Source organism: Pinus tabuliformis, chromosome 7 (genome assembly GCF_031772625.1).
Source record: "Pinus tabuliformis cultivar Carrire ecotype Pingquan chromosome 7, CPIR1, whole genome shotgun sequence".
Lineage (NCBI taxonomy): Eukaryota > Viridiplantae > Streptophyta > Pinopsida > Pinales > Pinaceae > Pinus > Pinus tabuliformis.
Genome location: NC_142293.1, coordinates 626,196,150 through 626,218,664, shown reverse-complemented (window position 1 = coordinate 626,218,664; position 22,515 = coordinate 626,196,150). Strand labels below are relative to the sequence as shown.

The 22,515-nt window shown below is 36.0% G+C and overlaps 1 protein-coding gene across 1 annotated transcript; it reads right to left on the bottom strand.

Annotated features, from left to right (window-relative positions):
* Positions 1-2,475: 2,475 nt before the first annotated feature.
* Positions 2,476-5,303, bottom strand: LOC149248996 (LEAF RUST 10 DISEASE-RESISTANCE LOCUS RECEPTOR-LIKE PROTEIN KINASE-like 2.4). The gene is made up of 4 exons (XM_089451600.1): positions 4,494-5,303; positions 4,263-4,283; positions 3,917-3,946; positions 2,476-3,828 (listed from the first exon to the last, which is right to left on the bottom strand). The coding sequence occupies exons 1-4, from the start codon at positions 5,218-5,220 to the stop codon at positions 2,576-2,578; spliced, it is 2,031 nt and encodes a 676-aa protein (XP_089307726.1). The 5' UTR covers positions 5,221-5,303; the 3' UTR covers positions 2,476-2,575.
* Between the last annotated feature and the right edge of the window lie 17,212 nt (positions 5,304-22,515).

Here is a 22,515-nt window from a genome sequence, read left to right as displayed (position 1 = left end):
CACTCAAACTCTTTTTGGGCTTCTAGTGATTCCGGTGATTCTCAATGGTTGTGAACTGTGGGCTAGTAGTACCTCCAACATGCAGTGGAGACAAATTGAGAAAATTCAGAAGCGTTTGATTACAAACAAATTTAAGATTAAAAGTGCAGTTCCTTATGATATCTTGTCAAGTGAAACAAGGACTGCTCCTATTGAAGCAATTGCTATGGTGCGAGTCATAAGGTATTTGAAAAAAATTGAGCAAATGGAAGAGGGTAGATGGCCTAAGGTTGTCTTTAATAATAGATTGTGCAAGAGCAAAAACACTTGGATGCACCAAAATAACAAATGGTTTAGTAAATGGGGTATTTGCTTGAACGAGTGTCCCATAAATAGCAAAGAGACAAAAGATTTTGTTATGGAAAAGTTCCACAAACGTACTTGGAATAAGGAGCTAGGAAGAAAGAAAAATTACTATATTGAAGTGTTTAATCTCACTCATAATCATACCAAAAGCATATATAGAGGCCAATATCTCTTGGAGAGCCAAAATTCTTATTGCTCAATTAAGAACTAATTTTCATCAACTCCGTTGTGAGACAGGTTGTTGGAAAAGGCCAAAGGAAGTGTGGGAGGAAAGGGTATGCATTTTTTTTCTTCCAGAAAAGTGGAAACAGAAAAACATTTCATTTTAGAATGTGAGGCCTTCAAAGACAACAGGGAAAGTTATGCAAATATGCTGGCAGCTAGCTCTTGGGATAATCTATTTAGCGAGGGGTTTGTCGAGAAGCTAGAAGCATTTATTGTGAAGCTTCACAGAAAAAAAGCTGAATACATCAAGCAGATGACGAAGCAATCTGTCCCATAGGCTATCTTTAACCTCGTGGACATTAAAATAATTTCTTTCTTTCTTCTACCATAAAATCAATCACCGAAAAAAAAAAATACAGAGATCATTGTGGTGCAAAAACAGGCCGTTTTTGTAATTGCATAAAATAAAACTTGAAGAACTCTATAGGCGGCATGCGGCTGATTTCTCCGGATAATTAGTGCAGTTGTTTGACTTAATCCCCACTACATCATTGGTTGGACATTAAACATTTCCAACGAGCTCATATGCTCTACAGCAGACAACATCGGAATAAGGATTTCCTGTAATTGTAAGCTCTCATCAGAATAAGGATTTCCCGTAATTGTAAGCTCTCAGGTCAAGGATATCCTAAAAAAAGTGCTCCAAAGCTCCAGCGCTTGCCCCTGCTTTGGCGCTGCCATAATGGAATGAAGACATCGAAGGAATGACGATATCTTTTCCTCTCCAGATGGTTTACACATGGCTCTTTTCCTAGTAGCCACACCAATCACCATTACAAACACAGCGTTGGCTTTCATTAAATGAAAAATCAAACAATACATATCTTATGCAAGCACATTTAATTAGTGAGATAAACAACCTCCTAAAAAATAAAATCCCGTTCCTAATTACAACTATGAATTAAAACAACCTAACTAATCATTTCTCCATTATTTTTTTGTGCTAAACAGTGAAAATGATTTGAATTCCACACTCTTGATGATCGGCCACTTGGGAATCAATATCCTCCGGAAGAATTCTCAGAATATCAGAAATAATGTGATTCAAAGTTTTTTGCAATTTTTTAAATTTAAAATTTACCCATTTTACAAACTTTTTAATACAAAACTTTCTTTTTTTACCTTTTCTAAATATAGAGTATGTGGTCAAGCAAAAATGCCCTATCATGTTTGAATTTACTTATTAATATACTACTAACCCATCTAATTTTCGAACTCCTTGGCAAATTCGGCCAAATTTGTTAACGATGCATAGAACATATGAATAAACAGATGTTTGCAAATAATTGAAAACTATATAGAAAATTACAAATAATTAAAAACGGTGTATAAATCACAACATAAATATTTACAAATAATTGAAAACTGTGTATAAAGCACAGGTCAATATTATGAAGAAACTGTGTCCCAAAGAAGGTATTAAGAGATTTACAAAAATATGTTTTAATTCGGAAATTTATCGCCAATTTCACAATTAGCCAATTTACCCCTGGCTTCCACCAGCATTAACCGCATTTTAGTAGACCAGCACAAATGAAATTTCGCTGAATGTCAACAAAGATTGGTTTAAATAACTCAATTTTATTTTATTTTTTTGTTATTGGGCGAGAAATTTTGATTTTGATTTTAATTTTAATTTAAATTTATTGGAAAAGTAAAAAAAATAAAATATAAATTTCACACAAAACACAAGAGTTGCTATTTTCTTTCATTATTGACGCAAAAACCTGACCATTGCAATGAATTACAATACTACGATAATTTGATCCACATTTACGAAATTCAACTTTTCCCAATGGAAAGTAAACTCAAACTACTAATATTATTAAGCTAGACTGGACTTACACCGAGTCAACTCAACTCAAACTTTAAATCTGGACTGCACACTGCCGAAATAATTACAATTTCTAACCAAACTGAGCTACCTATTTAGGCCTGCATAAATGAAATTTCTCTGGATGTCAACCAAGACTGGGTTAAATAACCCAATCTGTCACTCCGAAATCTACAACCTAATTTCAATGGAAGAAGATTCTTCCGCGGAGGACCATAAGGGTTTTTGAGGTGCAGCTGAGGGGGAATTCGAGGGCAAAGATTCTTCCGCGGAAGAGGACCATAAGGGTTTTTGAGGTGCAGCTGAGGGGGAATTCGAGGGTAAAGATTCTTCCGCAGTGAACCATAAGGGTTTTTGAGGTGCAGCTGAGGGGGAATTCGAGGGCAAAGGAGGATTGGCCACGTCGCCTCCATTTCCTTCTAGCATTTGAACAACGCTGCTCATACTTGGGCGATCTTTGTAGTTGTATTGGATGCACCATAATCCGACTTTAGTCATTCTTCTTGCCTTCTCATCTTCTGCTTCCACTTCTCCTCCTCTCAATCTCATTCCCAACTCCCCTCTCTCAAGCAGCTTGAAAGCCCATTCCGGAAAGTAAAACTGACTGGAATGGCTCACCTTCCAATCGATGTTCTTTCTTTCCCCGACAATCTCTAACAAAAGCATTCCAAAACTATAGACATCTGATTTATCTGTAACAGGACCCAGAGCTCTATCACACACCTCTGGCGCAACATATCCCGGCGTCCCTCTCGCGGCCGTCATTGAGATATGGTCGTCTCCCTTCCCACAAAGTTTTGCGAGACCAAAATCAGAAACTTTTGGTGTGAAGTCGGCATCCAGCAATATATTGTGAGGTTTGATGTCGAAGTGTATGATGCGCTTCTCGCAATCTTGGTGTAAATATGCAATTCCACGAGCAGCGCCCAAAGCTATTGAATACAAATTTTCCCACGTTAACAATCTCCCCTTCTCCTTTCCGGCGAATATAAATTTCTCGAGAGACCCATTAGGCATGAATTCATATACCAGTGCGCTTGTAAAGCTTTCAAAGCAATACCCCAACAGACGAACCAAATTGACGTGATGGAGCCGCCCAATGGTGGCCACTTCGTTCATGAAGTCGGTACTGTCGCCGTGCCGATGTCTATCCAGAAGCTTAACGGCCACTAGAGTGCCGTTTCTAAGCTTTCCTTTATACACAACACCAAAACCCCCTTCTCCCAATTTTTCTGCAAAGTTGTTTGTGATCTTCTTGATTTGTGAGAGCGAATATCTGGTTGGCATTTGATCAGCATATTCCTTTAGGAATTCCTCCACCTTCGAAACAGAGCAGCGACGACCAGGCTTTGTCCTCTTCGTATATAACGTTAAACACACTAATAGCCCTGCTGCGATCAATACAGCAGCTCCAACGGAAACACCTGGAGTTGTTAAAATGATTTTAGCAATCAAGAAACCTAGCCATATCCATCAACAGATCAGCGAAAATACTTGAGAGAGTATCTTTACCTATTGCAACGCCATTCGTACCCTTCTTTCCTGATTCACAAATATGAACGGCAATTAGCTTATTGACTTTCTTAACTGAACTTCTAGTATCTTTACATTTTCATTTTCACTGAACTTGGAACTAAGTTCCAAGTAGTTTTGTAAATCCCAAGTAGTTGTGAAAAGAGTCTTATATGGAGAAGCCGAGGATGGCCAAAAGTGGTTGGAATTTGGGCAAAAAAATTTCAAAAAATCTTGTAGAGGCAGTGTTTTTTTAGAATGGAAATGGATTTGCACCATCAAAAACTCCTAAAACACCTAAAATTGAATTTTAACAACTTTTACTTGGATTTACAAAAATCCTTACCGGATTTTTTCACAATATAACCTGAATTTCCAATACTTTGTTAGAATCATTTTTTAGAATAGAAATGGATTCGGCACCATCAAAATTTCTAAAACACCTAAAATTGAATTTTAACAACTTTTACTTGGATTTACAAAAATCCTTACTAGATTTTTTGAAAATATAACCCTAATTTCCATAACTTTCAGGGTTTAGACTACAGATTTTGCAAAAAAATAAAATAAAACATACCATTGCCAGAGCATGTGTCAGTACGGGGGCCGCCCTTGCAATAGCAGAGGAACGGCCAAGTTGAGTCCAAAATGTTGTAACCGCATATTCCTCCACTTGCTTCACATGAGTTGCAGCTGTTATCTCTCTGTGTATCAGTGGAAACATATTGCGTTTTTCCAACCTCAACAACAACTTGTTCTATAGAACATCCCGGGATCGACGAATGACCTGAGCTGTAAAAATCGTAATAGACAGTAGCATTACATTTCCAGAGCTGCTGCTCACCAATGGAGTCTAATGCATCCTGAAATGATATATTACACCGGTACACGTCTAGAGTCCTGTTCTCTTTACCCAAAATTTTGAAGAGGTCGTCTCCATTTTCTGAGAGCGGTATCTGAATATTATTATCGAGATGATCAAAAAAGTTGCAGTTCTTTCCCTTGGCAATAATGAACACGTGAGTGTAAAAACTTAGTATTGTGTAACTCTGGCCATGAATCTCGATAACTGGACTTGAATTCTGCACACAGTTGATCTGAAACTTAGGGTGACCGCATCCGCGGTTTCCTACACCGAAGGGATACGTTATATTCATAGTCCCACATTTACTAGTATTTTCGCAATACTGGTATTGTGCGTCCAAGCATAACGAGCAGGGGAACAGAGAGGCACAGCAGGCAGTAAGTATAAGGAAGACGAGGTGCAGAGATATGGAGGGAAGGCGAAGAACAAATAATTCCATTGGGCGTAAATGAGACGAATTGATAGGCCCTGGGATGACAAAAACTAATCCTGAATCCTAACAGTGGGATTGGGCAATACAGTTTTTGCAAAAATACTGATTATAACCTAATTTTTTTTTTTATCATATGTACAAACAGAGGGATCGTATGTGAAAGAGAGAAGATTATGAACCTGATAGCAGTCGAGGATGGGATCAGAGAGGGAAAATGATCAGGCAGAGGTAGAGTTGGAATGATGCAGACGGTATTGAATCATAAAGTCATCGTTGACCGGGACTTCATGTCAGAGCATTCCCCGTAATGAGAGAGTAGTTAAAATTAAACTTAATCAAATTATTATTATTATTATTATTAACTATTTTTAAAGTTGGTGTATGGTATTTTTGTTGGTAGAGTATATATGCAACACATTTTAAACCATTTTTAATTAATTTTCCATGTCCGGGTCCATTTTCTACTTACAATTTTGACAATTTCGAGAATGTGACCACACTTTAATGTGAAACAAAATAGTAAGTAATAAACTGAGTAGTCTACCTAGGCGGAGCTACAAGGATTGCAGACAGGACAACCAGAGCCAATTTCCTGCAAAAATCCATCAACTGGTAACTGCTAATCACCCATGGTAAAAAAGCCCATCCTCTGGGCTTGCTGCTGTGGTGGTTACTATGGCCTTCTTCTTTGCAGGCCATGAACACTGGGGGACCAGATGGTGGAATTGACAATCTCCGCATTTCCACCATACCCATCCCCAATTGATCTTGCAAATGGCTTTTTACTGCCCAGTCTGGTTATTAATTCAGAGTACTTGTCAGTGTAGGGTTGGTGTTTTCTCCATCCAATTGACCTGGCTGTCAGAGATTTTTTTGGGGTAAAATGGTTCGGCACGACCGAGAAAAAAATAATTACCAGGCTGTTCCAGACAGGCGGCAACGAAATAATGCTAGCTACAAGGATTGCAGACAGGACAACCAGAGCCAATTTCCTGCAAAAATCCATCAACTGGTAACTGCTAATCAACCATGGTAAAAAAGCCCATCCTCTGGGCTTGCTGCTGTAGTGGTCACTATGGCCTTCTTCTTTGCAGGCCATGAACACTGGGGGACCAGATGGTGGAATTGACAATCTCCGCATTTCCACCATACCCATCCCCAATTGATCTTGCAAATGGCTTTTTACTGCCCAGTCTGGTTATTAATTCAGAGTAGGGTTGGTGTTTTCTCCATCGAATTGACCTGGCTGTCAGAGATTTTTTTTTGGGGTAAAATGGTTCGGCACGACCGAGAAAAATGGCATGAACAAAAAATAGATTAATCTTGTCCTGGTGACGAAGGGAATGAATGTTCGATTGGCGAAGGGACATGTCAGCTTCGTTCTTACGGTTCAAAATCGAAATCAATGCCGCGCGCAGAGTTACATGTGCGCCTCAGTTATTCGATTCAGAATGTACAGTGTTTTTTAAACGGTAGTGGCTACACCAAATTGTGTCTAATAAAAAATAATTATATAATTAAATATGAAAGATGTATAATTATTTCTGTGTTTAATTTTAAATTAATATATATATTTTTAATAAAAATAATTGATTCTTTATTTAAAAAAACACAATAAATTATAATAAAAAAATATAAACATAGATCTATGTATGGGTTAGTTTTAATAAAAATATTATAAAACACTTGTAATCTTATTCTCATCATGCTTGTTCTATTATGGTATGAATGAGATTACTCAAGATATTTTACTCTTATTCTTAACCATAAATAAAAAATACTCAACATTTTTCTTTATATATGTAATCTTTTAAAAATATTTTAATATAAAAAATAATTTTATATATATATATACAAAAAAAGAATTAATATATATGTATAAATAAAAAAATTATTTTAATGTTTACTATATAAAATATTTTCTATATATAATCTTTTAAAAATATTTCAATATAAAAAGTAATTTTATATGTATATATACAGAAAAAGAATTTATATATGTATATAAATAAAAAAAATATTTTAATGTTTACTATATAAAATATAAATATTTTAATGTAAGGAAGAAGTGGTTGAAAGTAAAAAAATGTTCATTTACTTAATATAAAGTTGATATGATGAATTTAATATTAATAAGAATAATAACAACAACAATAACAAATTCAGTATAAATTATAAATATATTTTTCCAATCTATAGGATTCATATGCTTATTTTAAAATATATTAATAAAAAAACATATATTAATAAAACAACAAATTTAATGTAAAAAAATATTTTATAAATAAAATATTTCAATTCACAATTAAATATAATATTTCAATTTCAACTATCTATTTATTATATATGATTAAAAATAAAGTTTGTATATATATTAAATAAACTAATAAATATTTCAATGCATAGGTTAAATATAATATTTTAATTTCAATTATGTATTTATTAAATATGGTTAAAATAAAATCTGTGTATATACTAAATAAAGTAATAGTAAAAATATATTGTTGTGGGTATAACATTTTAAGTAGTTTTATTTTTTTACATTTTAGACTATTTTCAAGTATAATTTTTTGATTAATTTTTAAATTAAATAAATATTTATTGAAATTACAAGTTTAAACTATTTAATTTACACAAGCCAAGTGTCTAAAAAAAGTCATAACATCAAACTCATTATACATTTAAAAATACAATTCAATATATGTAGTGAGATTAAATTTTTTGAGGTATAAATATTTTTTTCTAAATTTTACAGGCTTAACAAATTATATTTAATATAAATCTATAAAATTTTGATATTTAAATTATTTATCATCTACATCACGATATATATATATATATATATATATATATATATATAAATATTATTTAAAAAATTATAAAATAAATAAATAATATATATTAATTCAATATATTAACTTACTTAAAATTTGCATTAATTCAACACTTCATCAGTATCCTGTCAACCTTGCAATGTACTTAATCGGCATTAGAGATGAAATAATAGGCTCCATTAATATATAGAAAATCAAAGAAAAGAATTTTAAAATTAGGGGAAAGTGGAAAAATAGTACTTTAAAAATATAGTAATTTTGAAAGTCAAATTTAAATGTTTAATTGATGGCTAAATTTATATATATATATATATATATTTTAATTAGTTTGGTGAGAAGTTAAATAAGTTTTATTTTTATTTTTTAAATATTATACGGTATGAATAATGGTATTTGTACGGCGGAAAAATGGGCATATTCGAGGCCCAAGATTCCCTCATGCCGGAGGTTTTGCATGTATTCATGCAAATAAATCCCTTGCTCATTAAGAGATTCTTAACATTTTGTAGAAGTTGGTTCTTTGTGGGACAACATTGCTTTAATATTTTGAGGCGTTGGTTTTTGTGGAGCAAGACTGCTTGAATATTTGGAGGTGTTGGTTCTTGTGGAGAAACACTCTTCACATTTAGCATATCATACTAATTTATAGAGCAATACAAATTGAGGACAAGAAAGGGATGGATGAGGAAGAGATGAAGAATGAAATGAGGCGGTGATGGGAATAGTAGGTACGTGAATAGGTTCTTGCATACTTGTCATCGCAAGGCCAATGCTTATAGGTGGTTTCCTTTATCATTTCATGACAGTAATGATTTCATCCTCCGAATAGAATTCTTTTTATCATGGAAGGAGAAGACACGATAGAGACTGCCTTTACACCATCAAGATTTTTGTTTTAACATGGTCTTGTAATCAGAGTATAAATATTTTTATTATGAGTAATGAATGGAGGGAAGAGAGAAGGATAATGATTTATGCAAGATGAAATGCATGGAATGAGAAGTGGTTAATCATTAATTTTCCTAAACCCTCTAATGAATTAGAGAATCTTAAGCCAAATTTACCTCAAGTTTTACCTTTGTCGTTGATGTGCTCAGTGCTGCAAGATGAAGTAGAGGATGGAATGGTTGGAGTTAATTTGAATACTGATCTGATATGCTAAAGAAGGCTAAAGGATGAACTGAAGGTATCCTTCCCCCCCATGCCCGAGGAGTTTTATTTCCCCAAACAACTGAGGAAATGTGAATGTTGCTGCAAAAGAATGGCTAGGCTACTATATGGAAGCCTTTATTGAAATGAATATACCGCTGTAAATGAAAATGGAAATATTGATACAAGGATCCAAACTACTGCAAATCTATGTTGAGATCACAAAACCATATAATCATCAACCGACACACTCCCATGTGCAATCTTTCATATGTGAATAAAGGGTGTCGATGTCAAACATAAGCAAGAATCATTGGAATACCGACCATTGAGGTGGTCATTAACCAATGCAAGATATCCCACCTTTGATGTAAATGGGAATCAAGGCACTATATACATTCTATTAGCCATGAATGGATTTGTCAAAGTCAAATGGACTGCAAAATTCATTCACCAAGAAACATTGATGTATTTCCTTAGTAGATGACAAGGACACCTGCCACTAAGGCATGTAGGCTCCCAGGTACCTTATCTAACCCTAACCTTGATCCCAGATAATGTGTTGATGTCGATGGGACAAGGCTTGTTGGTAGATGGGCCTTAAGGAATCCCACATCAACCAACTTGAGTATAAACATAATGACTTGAAAGATACATGATTTGAAGAACTCATAAAAATTTACAAACTTTATTGGGAACTTTACTCGCCAGTTACCTGGTTTTCATGCAAGGTTCATCCCAAGTCATGCCAGACAAGCTGGTTTAACTTGGATTAGCTTTAGAAATTAAGTGAGTGATTAATCTACAACATGTTCAGGGAAGTATTTTCTTTTTCATCAGAATTTGGGTATTTAATATTGTTGCTTCTGTTCATATTTCCGTGCTTCACAAATGTACGAGATGAGCTAATAATCACTGAAATTGAATGCTTAGCCATTCCTTGATCATATTTTTCATGGGTCTACAACTTCTCACATTTTAAACTAAAGAAGGCGCAGAAGTAAAGGAAATTGCAAAATCTTGCAGCATTAATCCTATCCATGATTTTATCTCTTCCCATTCTGAACCTTAGAATTGTCGAGTTGAGTTGAACCATTGCATCGTACTCATTCATATTGTTTTCCCTTTAGTCATATTCCTTTCTTATGAAATGACTCAAACCCTCTAATTAGTGAATCTCATAATCCTGATCCTCTACTTTGCATTTTTCTAAGATCTTTCCTCAAAATTTTGGACTTTTTGGCTTATCAGATTCTTGATTCTGTTTTACATCGGAGCTATTTTATAAAAATTACGAAATTATTTATCTCCAACTTTTGGATGTCTGATGTACTGATATTCCTACATAATACATCAAAGAGGAATTCACAAGTTTTATTTATGAAAAGTTCCGAAATTATTTTATTCTGAAGTCTTGCTTCCCGATGTTTTCCTTTAATATTAAAGACTTCTATATATCAGAACTTCCGATAGTGGAAGTGAAAATCAATTAAACCTCTGAAAATAAATTCCATCGAAAACATTTAAATGATAAAGACTTTATTTATCGGAATTTTATCTATCGGAGAATTGTTCCCATTTCGAAAGTATTATTTATCGAAGCTCTTACTTATCGCTTTGATTCTCTTAGAACCTCGGAATCTCAGAATATCAGGTTAAGTATCCTTGTAGGTCTTTGATCAATTCATTATGATCTTTCACTATCCTCACATTATCTTTGTATATATTTCATGTTATCATGGTGGTCAAGAGCTTGGATGTATTTTAATTATAAATTTCATCAAATCCAAGTATTTATTCCTCGGGATGACTTTGTGACTTTGGGGATATACATTCTTTATGGTATGTGCACATAGGCCTCCTTTTACTCTTCTCAGCAATCTTCCTAGCTAATGAAATTTCATCATTTGTGGTTCATTTGTGTTGTTGCCTTTGTCCGACTATTGGATGCCCATTTCATTATCTCAGACATCATTTAGTATGCGTCTTCATTTTCTTTTCAAGGCACTCTTGAACAATCATTATGATAATGCAACAATTGTTAAGGAATTTGGAACAAGTAAATGCAAATGGATCATGGTTAGATCATGTTTAATTTCTCCTATATTTGATTTTTGATATATCACTCTATATTTAGCATAAAAAATTTCAAGATGTCTCCATCTACACATATGCATTACATTGTTTGGACTTGGTCGTGATTTTTGACAATTTGTGAGAATCATGGAGTGAATATAAAATTTGAAATATTAAGAGAACAATCATCACAACAAAAACATATTATCATTATTCTAATTTCTGATGAATTTTATTTACTTTAGATTCTAGGTTATTGCTTGCTTTAGTTCATATTTAATAAATGATGATTTTGGGTCAATAAGATTTTAGAAAATTCAACATCTTCATGCTTATAATTCTAATTAAAAGAAGAAGTTACTTTTATTGGAGAAAATGATATGTCTCACAAAAGATCAAACACAAATTTCCAATAAGTTTCATATCCCCACTTTCATAAAAACATTACAATATGATTAAATAAATAAATATAAAAATTTATATAAAATATACTCTCAAATTAAAAATTACTTAATTTTTTTTTCCCTTTGGAAAAAACATAGTTTTCATTGACATATAAAAATTACATGTTGTATATGCATAAGCATATGCTATAAGAGGTAGTGCTTGTTAGCTAAATAAGTTCCAAAAAAAAGAAACCCAAAAATTTGATGCTTTTATCCACGCAAGGAGGCATCCTTGTCTGATCCATTCATAATATTGTTTTACCAAATAAAAGTAACATAATAGCTGTAGTTATATAGCATACATTGTTATTTCTGTATAAACATATGGATATTTACAGACGGTAATTGAAAGCAAAAAAATCCATGATCTAAGCTTGCTGTGAGCTTAATATAGCATCTATGTCCATGAAGGGCAGGTGTAGTATTGATAGAACATTCCTTCTCTTTGTTCTTGGATCATCCAAGTGCCGGATGGCCTGTGTGCAGCTTCTTTGGATAGTCTGTCAGCATCTGCATTTCGGTCCCTGAAAATATGATGGCATGTAAAAGTGTCAAAAGAAGTAATAAGACAATGAGCCTCATCCAGAATGTGTGATAGTGTGTATGGAGAGCATCTAGATTTTTTGTTAATCCAGACACAAAAAAAATTTGAGTCTCCAAAGAGTTGAAGGTCTCAGCAATGGATTTGTAGTGCGTGTCGTATGAGGAATTTCGCAGAGGATAGCTTTGCGAAATTATTTGTGCCTCCCCCGAAACCCATCTGTATATGGAGGGAATGTGAATCAGTGAGGTTAAGAATGGCCCCTCCCCCGCAGCCATCCTCTTGGGCAGATTCATCAAAATAAGCCCACGGTTTTGAATGGTCAATGGATTCGGGTATGATGGATCAAGGTCGAGATGTCTCCTTGTCGTCTGGTATGATGGAGTAGTCGGAGATGATATGGGAAGCAATGGATGGTCAGTGCGGCAAGGAGTTTTGGAAAATGAGGTTGTTGCAAGCTATCCACAGTCCCCAACATATAAGTAAAGGGAGATTTCTAAGTTTTTGAGGCCTAGTGCTTGTCCACCAAATCGACCAAGCTTCCTTTACAGAAGTGCCTTGCCACCTTGTCAGGGAAGAAATCACAGCAAAGATCGATTTCCATAGCTCTCGGGCAGCTATACAGTCAATGAATAGGTGTGAGGCCGATTCATTATTGCATTTACATGGGTGACACCAGAAAGGGCCATGATGAGATCGCTTGAGTAGATTTGTCTCCAATGGGAATTTTGTTCTTGAGTATAGTCCACATGAGAAGTCTACTCCTGGGGGGTGGGGGGGGGGGACTTTAGCTTCCATAGATGCTTCCACCATGACTCTATGACCTGAGGGCGACGATATTCAGCTAGAACTAGATATCCCTCCTTTGGTGAGTATTTCCCTGTTTTTTAGTGTGCCCAGATGACTTCATCTTCTTCCTCACTAATCTAGATATGTGCCTCAGTGAGGGCCCTGATGAAAGTGTTCCAATGCTGTGTCCATTGATGGGGGGTGTTTAATCTCTGAGCTGATTTCCAGGCTTGCTGAAAGGGGGTGGAGCGATTAAAATCTGCTATGTGGCCAATATGGGTAATGTTGTTGTCCCTAAGGAAAGCTCTGAGGTCATCTAGCAGCCTATATATATTCCCACATCCAATCCATGGATCCAGACCAATCCTCACTTTCAATCTGTACTGAATTTTCCAGGTGATGTCAGCCCTGATGATGTCAAGTGATTTTATTACCGCCTTCCATATGATTGAAACCCCTGAATGTAATCTCTGCGGTTGGCTTATCCAATCCATCAGGTTTGAGGGAGCAATATATTTTGAACAGGCCACCCTAGTCCATAGGCTATTGGTTGTGATAAGCTACCACCCTAGTTTCGCTGCCAGGGTTGTGGAGAATTCTTCTAATTTCTTTATGCCCCATCCTCCCCAGTTCTTAGGCAGATTTAGGGCCTCAAATTTTACCCATGTGAACATTCTTCTTGACTGATGCCCTTTCCAAAGGAATCTATAGCATAAGGCCTGAATTCTAGATAGTATACCCCAGGGATCCATGCCAGTGACATCCAGTAAACCGGGGTGGCCTCTAGAACAGCTTTAATGAGAGTAAGTATGCTTGCCCTGGAGAGGTGTTTATAGTACCAAATGTTTAGTCTTTTCTCCATTTTGGAAATGAGCCAGGTCCAATCTGTAATATTGTACCCCAGAGGTTTCAGCTTGTAGCCAAGATATCTAAGTCCATCTTCCAGCCTAAGAAGAGTCTACTGGAACCTTTGCATCACATAATGGATTTCATGGGGAGAACATCCTACTTCTGTGAGGGTCGATTTGTTGCAATTGATAGTCATGCCCATGGCTGTTTGGAATAAAGCAATTGTGTTCTTCATGATTGTCAAGTCTCCAATGCTTCCATTAAGAAATAGAAGGACATCATCCACAAATAATAGATGAGTCAAAGTGCAATCATCCATGATTTTTATTCCCTTCAGTCTGCCTCTTCTAAATTCTTCTTTGACCAGCCTGCTGAGACCTTCCATTATCAATAGAAAGAGCAAAGGGGATAGGGGGCAACCCTGTCTGAGACCTCTTTCAGAATAGAAAAAGGGGGAAGTTGCCCCGTTGATAAGCACGTTGAAAGGTATATTAGTGATGCAGCTCATGATCCATTTAATGAATTCAAAAGGGAACCCTAGGTGGGTTAAAAGCATTCTAATATACAGCCAGTTTGCTCTATGAAAGGATTTTGAGAGGTCTACCTTTATGATCATACCTTTGATTTTCTTGGAATGCAGAGAGTGTAGTACCTCTTGGGCAGTTCCCACAGCTTCATGGATTTGGCGATCTTGTAGGAAGGCAAATTTCTCTAGCAAAATATTCTCGGATAGAATGGGTCGCATCCGATTTGCAATAATTTTTGCCACGATCTTGTAGATGCAGTTACACAGAGATATAGGTCTATAGTCATTAAAGGTAGAGGGATTGTCAGATTTTGGAATGAGGGCAATGAATGTGGAGGTGAAGGATTCGAGGATCTTCCCATTGGATCTGGAGTGTTCAATGACTTTAAGAAGATCCTCCTCTAAGGTTTCAAAAAGATTTGAATAAAACTCGATCAACCATCCATCCGGCCCTGGGCTTTTGTCCCTCTTAAACCATTTGATCGTGGCTTTTAATTCACCGATAGTGATCTCCTTAGTCAGTTCCCTGCCTGCTTCCTTATCCACAAAACAAGGGAATAATTGAGCTAATTAAATGATTTTGGCAAGATTTACTTCGGGGGGGGGTGCTGTAGATATGTTTAAAGTGAGAGTTCGCTAAAGAAGCTAACTGAGGGAAAGTATTGATAGTGTGACCTTGCTCGTTCGAGAGTTGCCAGATGGTATTGATGGATTTCCGGCCATTTGCAAACTTGTGATAGAATTTTGTATTGTCATCTCCCTCGAGCAGCCAAGTCACCCTACTTCTCAGTCTCCATAATTATTCGTGTTCCTTAAGGATTTTCCTTCTGGTGGCATATAGTTCAACAAGTCTATTCCTTTGATCGGTCACTCTGTAGGCCCCTTCCAAGTATTGTCTAATCTCAGTGATTTCCTTCTCGGCATTCAAGAGAGTTTGATCGTCTTTTATTCTCTTATTGTGAGCCCAAGATTTGGATAGTCTCTTCAGCTCAATGAGGTTATGGGTGAATCCCTCTGATATGTTCCCACCAGCATCTGGGGGATGCGCCTTCTAGTATTCCTTGATCATTTGATTATATGTGGGGTCCTTGAGCCAAGTGGAACTGAACTTGAAAGGTCCCTTCGGTTTCCGAGGTCCCCCACTAAATTCCATGAATATAGATAGATGATCAGAGACTCCTCCCGATCCCACCCATTGTCTATGAAGAAACCCCAATGTTAGGAGTCCTTCCTTTATAAGGAAACGGTTGAGTCTTCGAGCAAGACTATCCTCGCCGTCTCTATTGTTCCTCCAGGTAGGTAAGAGATTGGCAGAGGGGATGTCCAACAAATTATGGGTGTCCAGAAGATTCTCAAAAAAGGCTGATAAAGGATCCAGTTGTGCATGATGTCCCCATGACTCAGAGTGTCCAATGGAGAAATTTAAGTCCCCTCCCATGATTAGGTGATCTTTATGAAAAGCTTCTGAGCCGAGGAGATGGTCCCAGAAGGCAGGCCTATGTTGGCAAGGCCCATAAACATTTATGACTCGCACCTCCACTCCCAAATCAATTGAAAAAAGGTCCGCCCCTATATGCCCTAGACCTCCCCAACAGTTACAGAGTTTTATGGAGCAGGTGTTGTATCCCAGGGCTAGTCCTCCGGATCTTCCATTTGCATCTATTCCTACAAATCTCCATCCAGGGAGCATAGCCTCGAGAAGGTGAGTAATGGTGTCAGCAGGTCCCAGCGTTTCTTGGAGAAAGATGACATCTACGGGAAAGGTAAGAAAAAGTCTGCGGAGGGCTAGTTTTTTTCAGGTCTAGCCAACCCTCTGCAATTGAAGGAGGCAATCTTCATGAGGGGAAGTCAGATGAGGGATTCGATGCTCTAAGTACCCTTTGAATGGTTGATTGCTTGCCCAAGGCGATCTCACCTCTGGCCCGTAATTGAGCCTTTGAGAGGGAGGAGGGTCGACCCCGCAGGAGTTTGGGAGGAGGTGGAGAAATATGTAGATCGAGCCTGATATGATCCGGGGTATTTAACTTCTGCTTGGCCTTGGATCGAGTCTGATATCGAGGGGAAGAAGGGCCAGCAATAGGTAAAGGAGTGAAGTCAGGGGGGGAATCGGGAGAGATGGAATGGCGGCAAAGAAGGTATGATCAGGTGAAGGGGAGGAGATGGCCAGAGTGGATTGTGAGGGAGGGTTCACGCTTCCATTCAATAAACAAGCAATCGGAAATTCAATTAATCCATCGAAAGCATTTAACTTAGAGGGATTAGGAGAGTTTGAAATCATACCCGAAGAAACCACCGACCCAGCAGCTGCTCTTACCCTGGTGAGAGGAGGGGAGGGAGGTCGAAGCGGAGGCCTGCCGTGTTTCTTTGGGGTCCCCTACGAGAGATTCATTTCTGCATGAGGTGGGTCGCCTTTGTTTCCATCTTCTTTGTTGTGGGGCTGCTCCCCCTGTTCCTGATCTGTCTTTGGGGGAATTGTCCTTCCAGCTTCTCCCTTTTCCTTATTTTTAATGAGAGGGCAGTCCTTGTAGAGATGCCCCACCTTGTGGCATCTCCTGCATCTGAAAGGAACTCCTTCATAATCCAGATTTTTCCTCTGAGAGAAGTTCCTCCATTGGATTGTGATATATTCCTGAAGCCCATCACTAGTGTCAATGTGTACCAATATTCTTGCATACGCCATCCTTCCTGTCGAGAGGTAGGATTTATCATACTCCAAGTAGGTTCCCAAGGAGTTCCCAATACACCTAAAAATGTCCTCTGGCTAGAACTAAAGGGGCAGGCCAGGTAATCTAACCCAGAGAGGGCTTGCTCCAAGTTGTTCTCTTTTTGGGTCGAAAAGTGGTGTCCACCTCCGAAGGAGCATCGGTGCTTGTTCTATATTCCAAACCGCTGAAGGTACCCAGTTGGTGTGCTCTGCCCTGGCGAAACGGAGCGCAAACCATCCTTTAACAAAAGTCTGAACCACTGGTAGTTCGGCGAGATGATTACCCCAAACCTCCGTGGCCCACTGCTTCAATCTAGTGGCACTGTAGAACCGGCCCCTGACTCTTCCAACTAGCACTCGCTCGGCTGTGTCCATCGACTCGCTCCACTGGAAATCCTCGCCCAAGCTCAGGAATACCTCCAAATCTTTTGGTTTCAGGACCCTTTGTTTCTTCACTCGCCGGGTTCCTTCATCAGGTTTGGTATTTTGATGAGTGCCTTGGGTAGGGTCAGTCTCAAATGCAGGGATGCCCAGCAGGGGTTTAGAAGGAAAAACCCCTAAGATGGGAGGGACTTCCGTAATATTCCCAGATGGGGGGCCAATGAGGGCGGAACATGATGCCTTGGATCAGAGGTGGCAGGATCATTGATGGTCACTGTTGAGAGGGTGTGGGAGCCGACGGAGGAAGGGAAAGGTTAGATACCCTTAAAGGAGATGCCCAAACTGGGATATAGGGTTTGATCCACGAAATTTAGGGTAGAAGGAGACAAAGGTTGTGCAGTGAGGTCTGGGATGGAGGGGGAGGCCTCTGAGAGTCTAGCCACCGAGTACAAGGGCCCTGAGATAGAGGGAAGCGAGGCAACGGTGTCAGTGAATTCGCATTCGTAATGGTAGCTACTTGTCGGGTTTACCTGGGGAGATGTCCAGATGGAGGTACCTGCTAGTGGGTCTTCCGAGTAGTCTACTAGGTCCTCCATAACCGTCTCTATATTCTCGCGCTAGCTGCCTTAAGAAAACCAAGGTCACCTGTCGCTGTAGTGACCAGGTAACAATTGAGGGTAAGTCGGGGAGGTGGGTAAGGGTAAAAACCTAAGCGGAAAAAACAGAGGGAGAGACCGTAACGACGCAAACGGGGAAGGAAGGTGAGTAATAGGGCTGGTGTACGGGAGGGTGGTGAAGTGCAGCCGCATGATCAGACTGTCGTCAGCACTGAGAAGGCTACAGGGTCTGGACGATACCCTAACCCCATCATGTTCGTCGTTGCGCCTTCATCACTCTGTCCAAGTGTGTCCCTCAACCTATAATTGTTATGTAAATATAGATAGTTAAATAAAAAGAAATTTCCAACTAACCTAAAAATTACTTAATAAATAAAGAGATCTATAAAACTTATACATTCTAGTTTTATAATATTTAAAAAATACAAATAAAACTTATTTAACTTCTCACAAAAATAATTAAAATATTAATATATATATATATATATATATATATATGGAAATATTTTAGCCATCAATTAGACATTGAAATTCGACTTTCAAAATTACTATACTTTTAAATTACAATTTTTCCACTTTCCGCCTAATTTTAAAAATCTTTTCTTTGATTTTCTATATACTAATGGAGTCTATTATTTCATCTCTAATGCCAATTAAGTACATTGCAAAGTTGACATGATACTGATGAAGTGTTGAATTAAGGTGAATTTTAAGTAAGTTAATATATTTTTATTTGTTTATTTTATAAATTTTTAATATATATATATATATATATATATATATATATATATATATATATATATATAGTGGTGTAGTTGATAAATAATTTAAATATCAAAATTTTATAGATTTATGTTAAATATAATTTGTTAAGTATTGAAAGGATTAAATTTCAATTTTTTTTAAGGTGTAAAATTTAGAAAAAAATTATTTATATTTCAAAGAATTTAATCTCACATGAATTTGATGTTATGAATTTTTTTTAGACACTTGGCTTGTGTAAATTAAATAGTTTAAATTTGTAATTTCAACAAATATTTATTTAATTTAAAAATTAATCAAAAAAATATACTTGAAAATAGTCCAAAATGTAAAAAAATAAAACCACTTAAAATGTTTTACCCACAAAAATGTATTTTTAATATTGCTTTATTTAGTACACAGATTTTATTTTAACCATATTTAATAAATACATAATTGAAATTAAAATATTATATTTAACCTATGCATTGAAATATTTATTAGTTTATTTAATATATATATATACAAACTTTATTTTTAACAATATATAATAAATAGATAGTTGAAATTAAAATATTATATTTAATTGTGAATTGAAATATTTTATTTGTAAAATATTTTTTTACATTAAATTTGTTGTTTTATTAATATTTGTCTTTTTATTAATATATTTTAAAATAAGCATATTGATCTTATAGATTGAAAAAATATATTTATAATCTACATTGAATTTGTTATTATTGTTGTTATTATTCTTATTAATATTAAATTCATCATATCAACTTTGTAATAAGTAAATGAACATTCTTTTACTTTCAACCACTTCTTCTTTACATTAAAATATTTTATATAGTAAACATTAAAATAACTTTGTATTTATACACATATATCAATTATTTTTCTGTATATATACATATAAAATTACTTTTTATATTGAAATATTTCTAAAATATTATATATATATATATAGAAAATATTTTATACAGTAACCATTAAAATATTTTTTGATTTATACACATATCAATTCTTTTTCTACATATATACATATAAAATTACTTTTTCTATTGAGATATTTTTAAAAGATTACATATAGAGAAAAATGTTGATTTTTTTTATTTATGGTTAAAAGTATGAGTGAAATATCTTGACTAATCTCATTCATACCATATTAAAATGTCAACAACAAATAGAGCAAGCATGATGACAATAATATTATAAGTGATCTATAATATTTTTATTAAAACTAACCCATACATGGATCTATGTTTATGTTTTTTTATTATAGTTTATTTTGTATTTTTAATTAAAGAATCATTTATTTTTATTTAAAATATATATATTTATTTAAAATTAAACATAGAAAGAATTATACATTTTTCATATTTAATTATATAATTATTTTTTGTATTTTAAATTAAAAACAAATAAATAAAAATTATGTTTATTTTTTTTATTTTTATTTAAAAAAAAATAATTCAAAAATATGTTTTCTATATATAAATATATGAAAAAATAATAATGATGAAATTAGGCTTTCATACAAGACCATTTTGACTTATAATTCACCTATATTATGAGATCTTGGATTCACGTTCTACATTTTTTCAAATAATAGGAAAACTTTCAATAAAGTTTTCTTTTGAGATGTTTTTCAATTTTGAATTACAATGTGCACAATTTTGAAAAATAATTATGATGATATAATATATATTTATATTTTTAATAAATTGGAAATTCAAAAATTCCAAATTTTACAAATGAAACACTTGAAAAAAATAAATTAAATACTTTACCTAGTAATAAAGTTACTAACCCAATTCAAAAATATTCCAAATTTTACAGATGGAACAGTGTAGAAAAATAAATTAATTACTTTACCGAGTAATAAAGTTATTAACCCTGCTAGACCTGATCTTCACTAAATTTTATCATAGTGAATCAATTACATTACATAATTTATTAATTCCTTTCTACGACTAAGTTCTCATATTAATATAAATATAAAACTGTTTTGACACTTATGAAAATTTGCCCTCCCATGGAGAAATAATTTAAAATTCATCCAAAAATCACATAGACACAATTTGGTGTAGCCACTAACGTTTAAACCCAAACTCTTAAGTCGATGATAGACCCAGGCTTCTGAGAAGCTCTCGGCTGATGAGTCTGCGCTTCCTGGACAGATAATTTGGCGGGCTAAATATTCTCTGCCCCATCTTTAGAGCCAGAATGAAGACAATGTCTACAGGTAGGGCAAGAAGAGTGAGAATGGAGCCATTTGTCTACATATGCCATGTGGATGCCATGGTTGTAGCTCGACAACAATCTCACATGTTCTCCTCCCACGAATTATGTCAAGCAGATAACACACACTGCCGCAAGTTGTGGCATAATAAATTGTCCCTAAATAAGACAAGGGAGCGCTTTTATGGATTTGTCGTCCATGCATGTATTAGCCCGTCTGTTGTCCATATGATCATGCCATGACCTCCAAATGTTGTCCCATGGAAGGACTGAAGCCAGCCCCGCCAGAGATATGGCGCCGCAGAACAACGCAAGATAAACTAGATCCTTGTTCGAATCAGCTATTCGATTGTTTAGAAAATTCATGGTGATATAATAACTAGAACTGATCTCTTGAGACGCAGTTATAGACAACATTTTTTAATTTTCAGGCTCTGCTCCGAGGATTTATTATCTGATAGTGAACGAACCACCTTCACATGGCAACAAATATCCAGTTGTGCTTGAAGAAAGCCATCTGCTCAACCTCCTTCCACCCTTCTTCATTCAACCTCCTCTGTGATCTGTTCTCCACACGATAGTAATTGAATTCATGGCTTGCCCGAGATACGTGGTGGAGCCCTTGAGGAAGCGTATCGGAAAATCATTGTAAACTTCCACTCCGCAGAAACTCTGGGGCACCATGTCCTGCAACTTCTTCACGTTTGAAATGAAGGGATTCATTTTCGAGAGCCTGAAAATAACTATTTTCTCATATAAGAACAAACTTTTGGACCTGGAATCCCAATAACAGGCGCTCAGAATATCGGAGGACGACGATCTCTGGCACGATGGGGATGTCTTCATGCAGTTCTGAAACCCCACAACAAGGTATCCCATGAACATGAATTCATTGTTCTTCAATCCATGGGCCAAAGCGAGCTTGGAAGACACGATGCCTCTGGCCAACATGCATTTTCCTTTCGCACTCCTTGTTGCTTCCAGAGTACTTTCTGTAAATCAGATAACATATCATGACGGTCCAGCCAAAGATTGAGAACGGCAGGGAGGTAAACTGGTGCTCATCCAACCCGCTCGACCTACTTTGCAGCCTTGAGAAACCTGGAAATACGCCTGACAAGGAACTGAATATCGGCCTTGCAGCTCTGGTAAACAAATTTTCGACCCATGAGTTGATTTCCCTATTACTCTGAAACGTGAAAATTTGAATTTGAGAGCATTTTCTTGGACGCGGGAGTTAGATTGAAAATTTGAATTTGAGAGCATCGCCATCGCATTAATGCACATCGCCTGGCTGCAGCTGGACGAATAAATATTCATTTGGGGCCTGTCTTGTCCGCCAGTTCGGTTCGCATGCGGGGCTACCGGGAAATAGGAGAGAGCCGTGAAGGTGTTCCGGAAAAT

Excerpts from the sequence above, each read along its gene's own strand:
- LOC149248996 (XM_089451600.1), bottom strand. The coding sequence starts at position 5,220 with ATGGAATTATTTGTTCTTCGCCTTCCCTCCATATCTCTGCACCTCGTC. Across the intron at positions 4,284-4,493 it reads TGACACATGCTCTGGCAATG|GTTATATTGTGAAAAAATCC; the intron begins GTATGTTTTATT and ends TTGGAAATTCAG. Across the intron at positions 3,947-4,262 it reads TTATATTGTGAAAAAATCCG|GAAAGAAGGGTACGAATGGC; the intron begins GTAAGGATTTTT and ends TTTGTGAATCAG.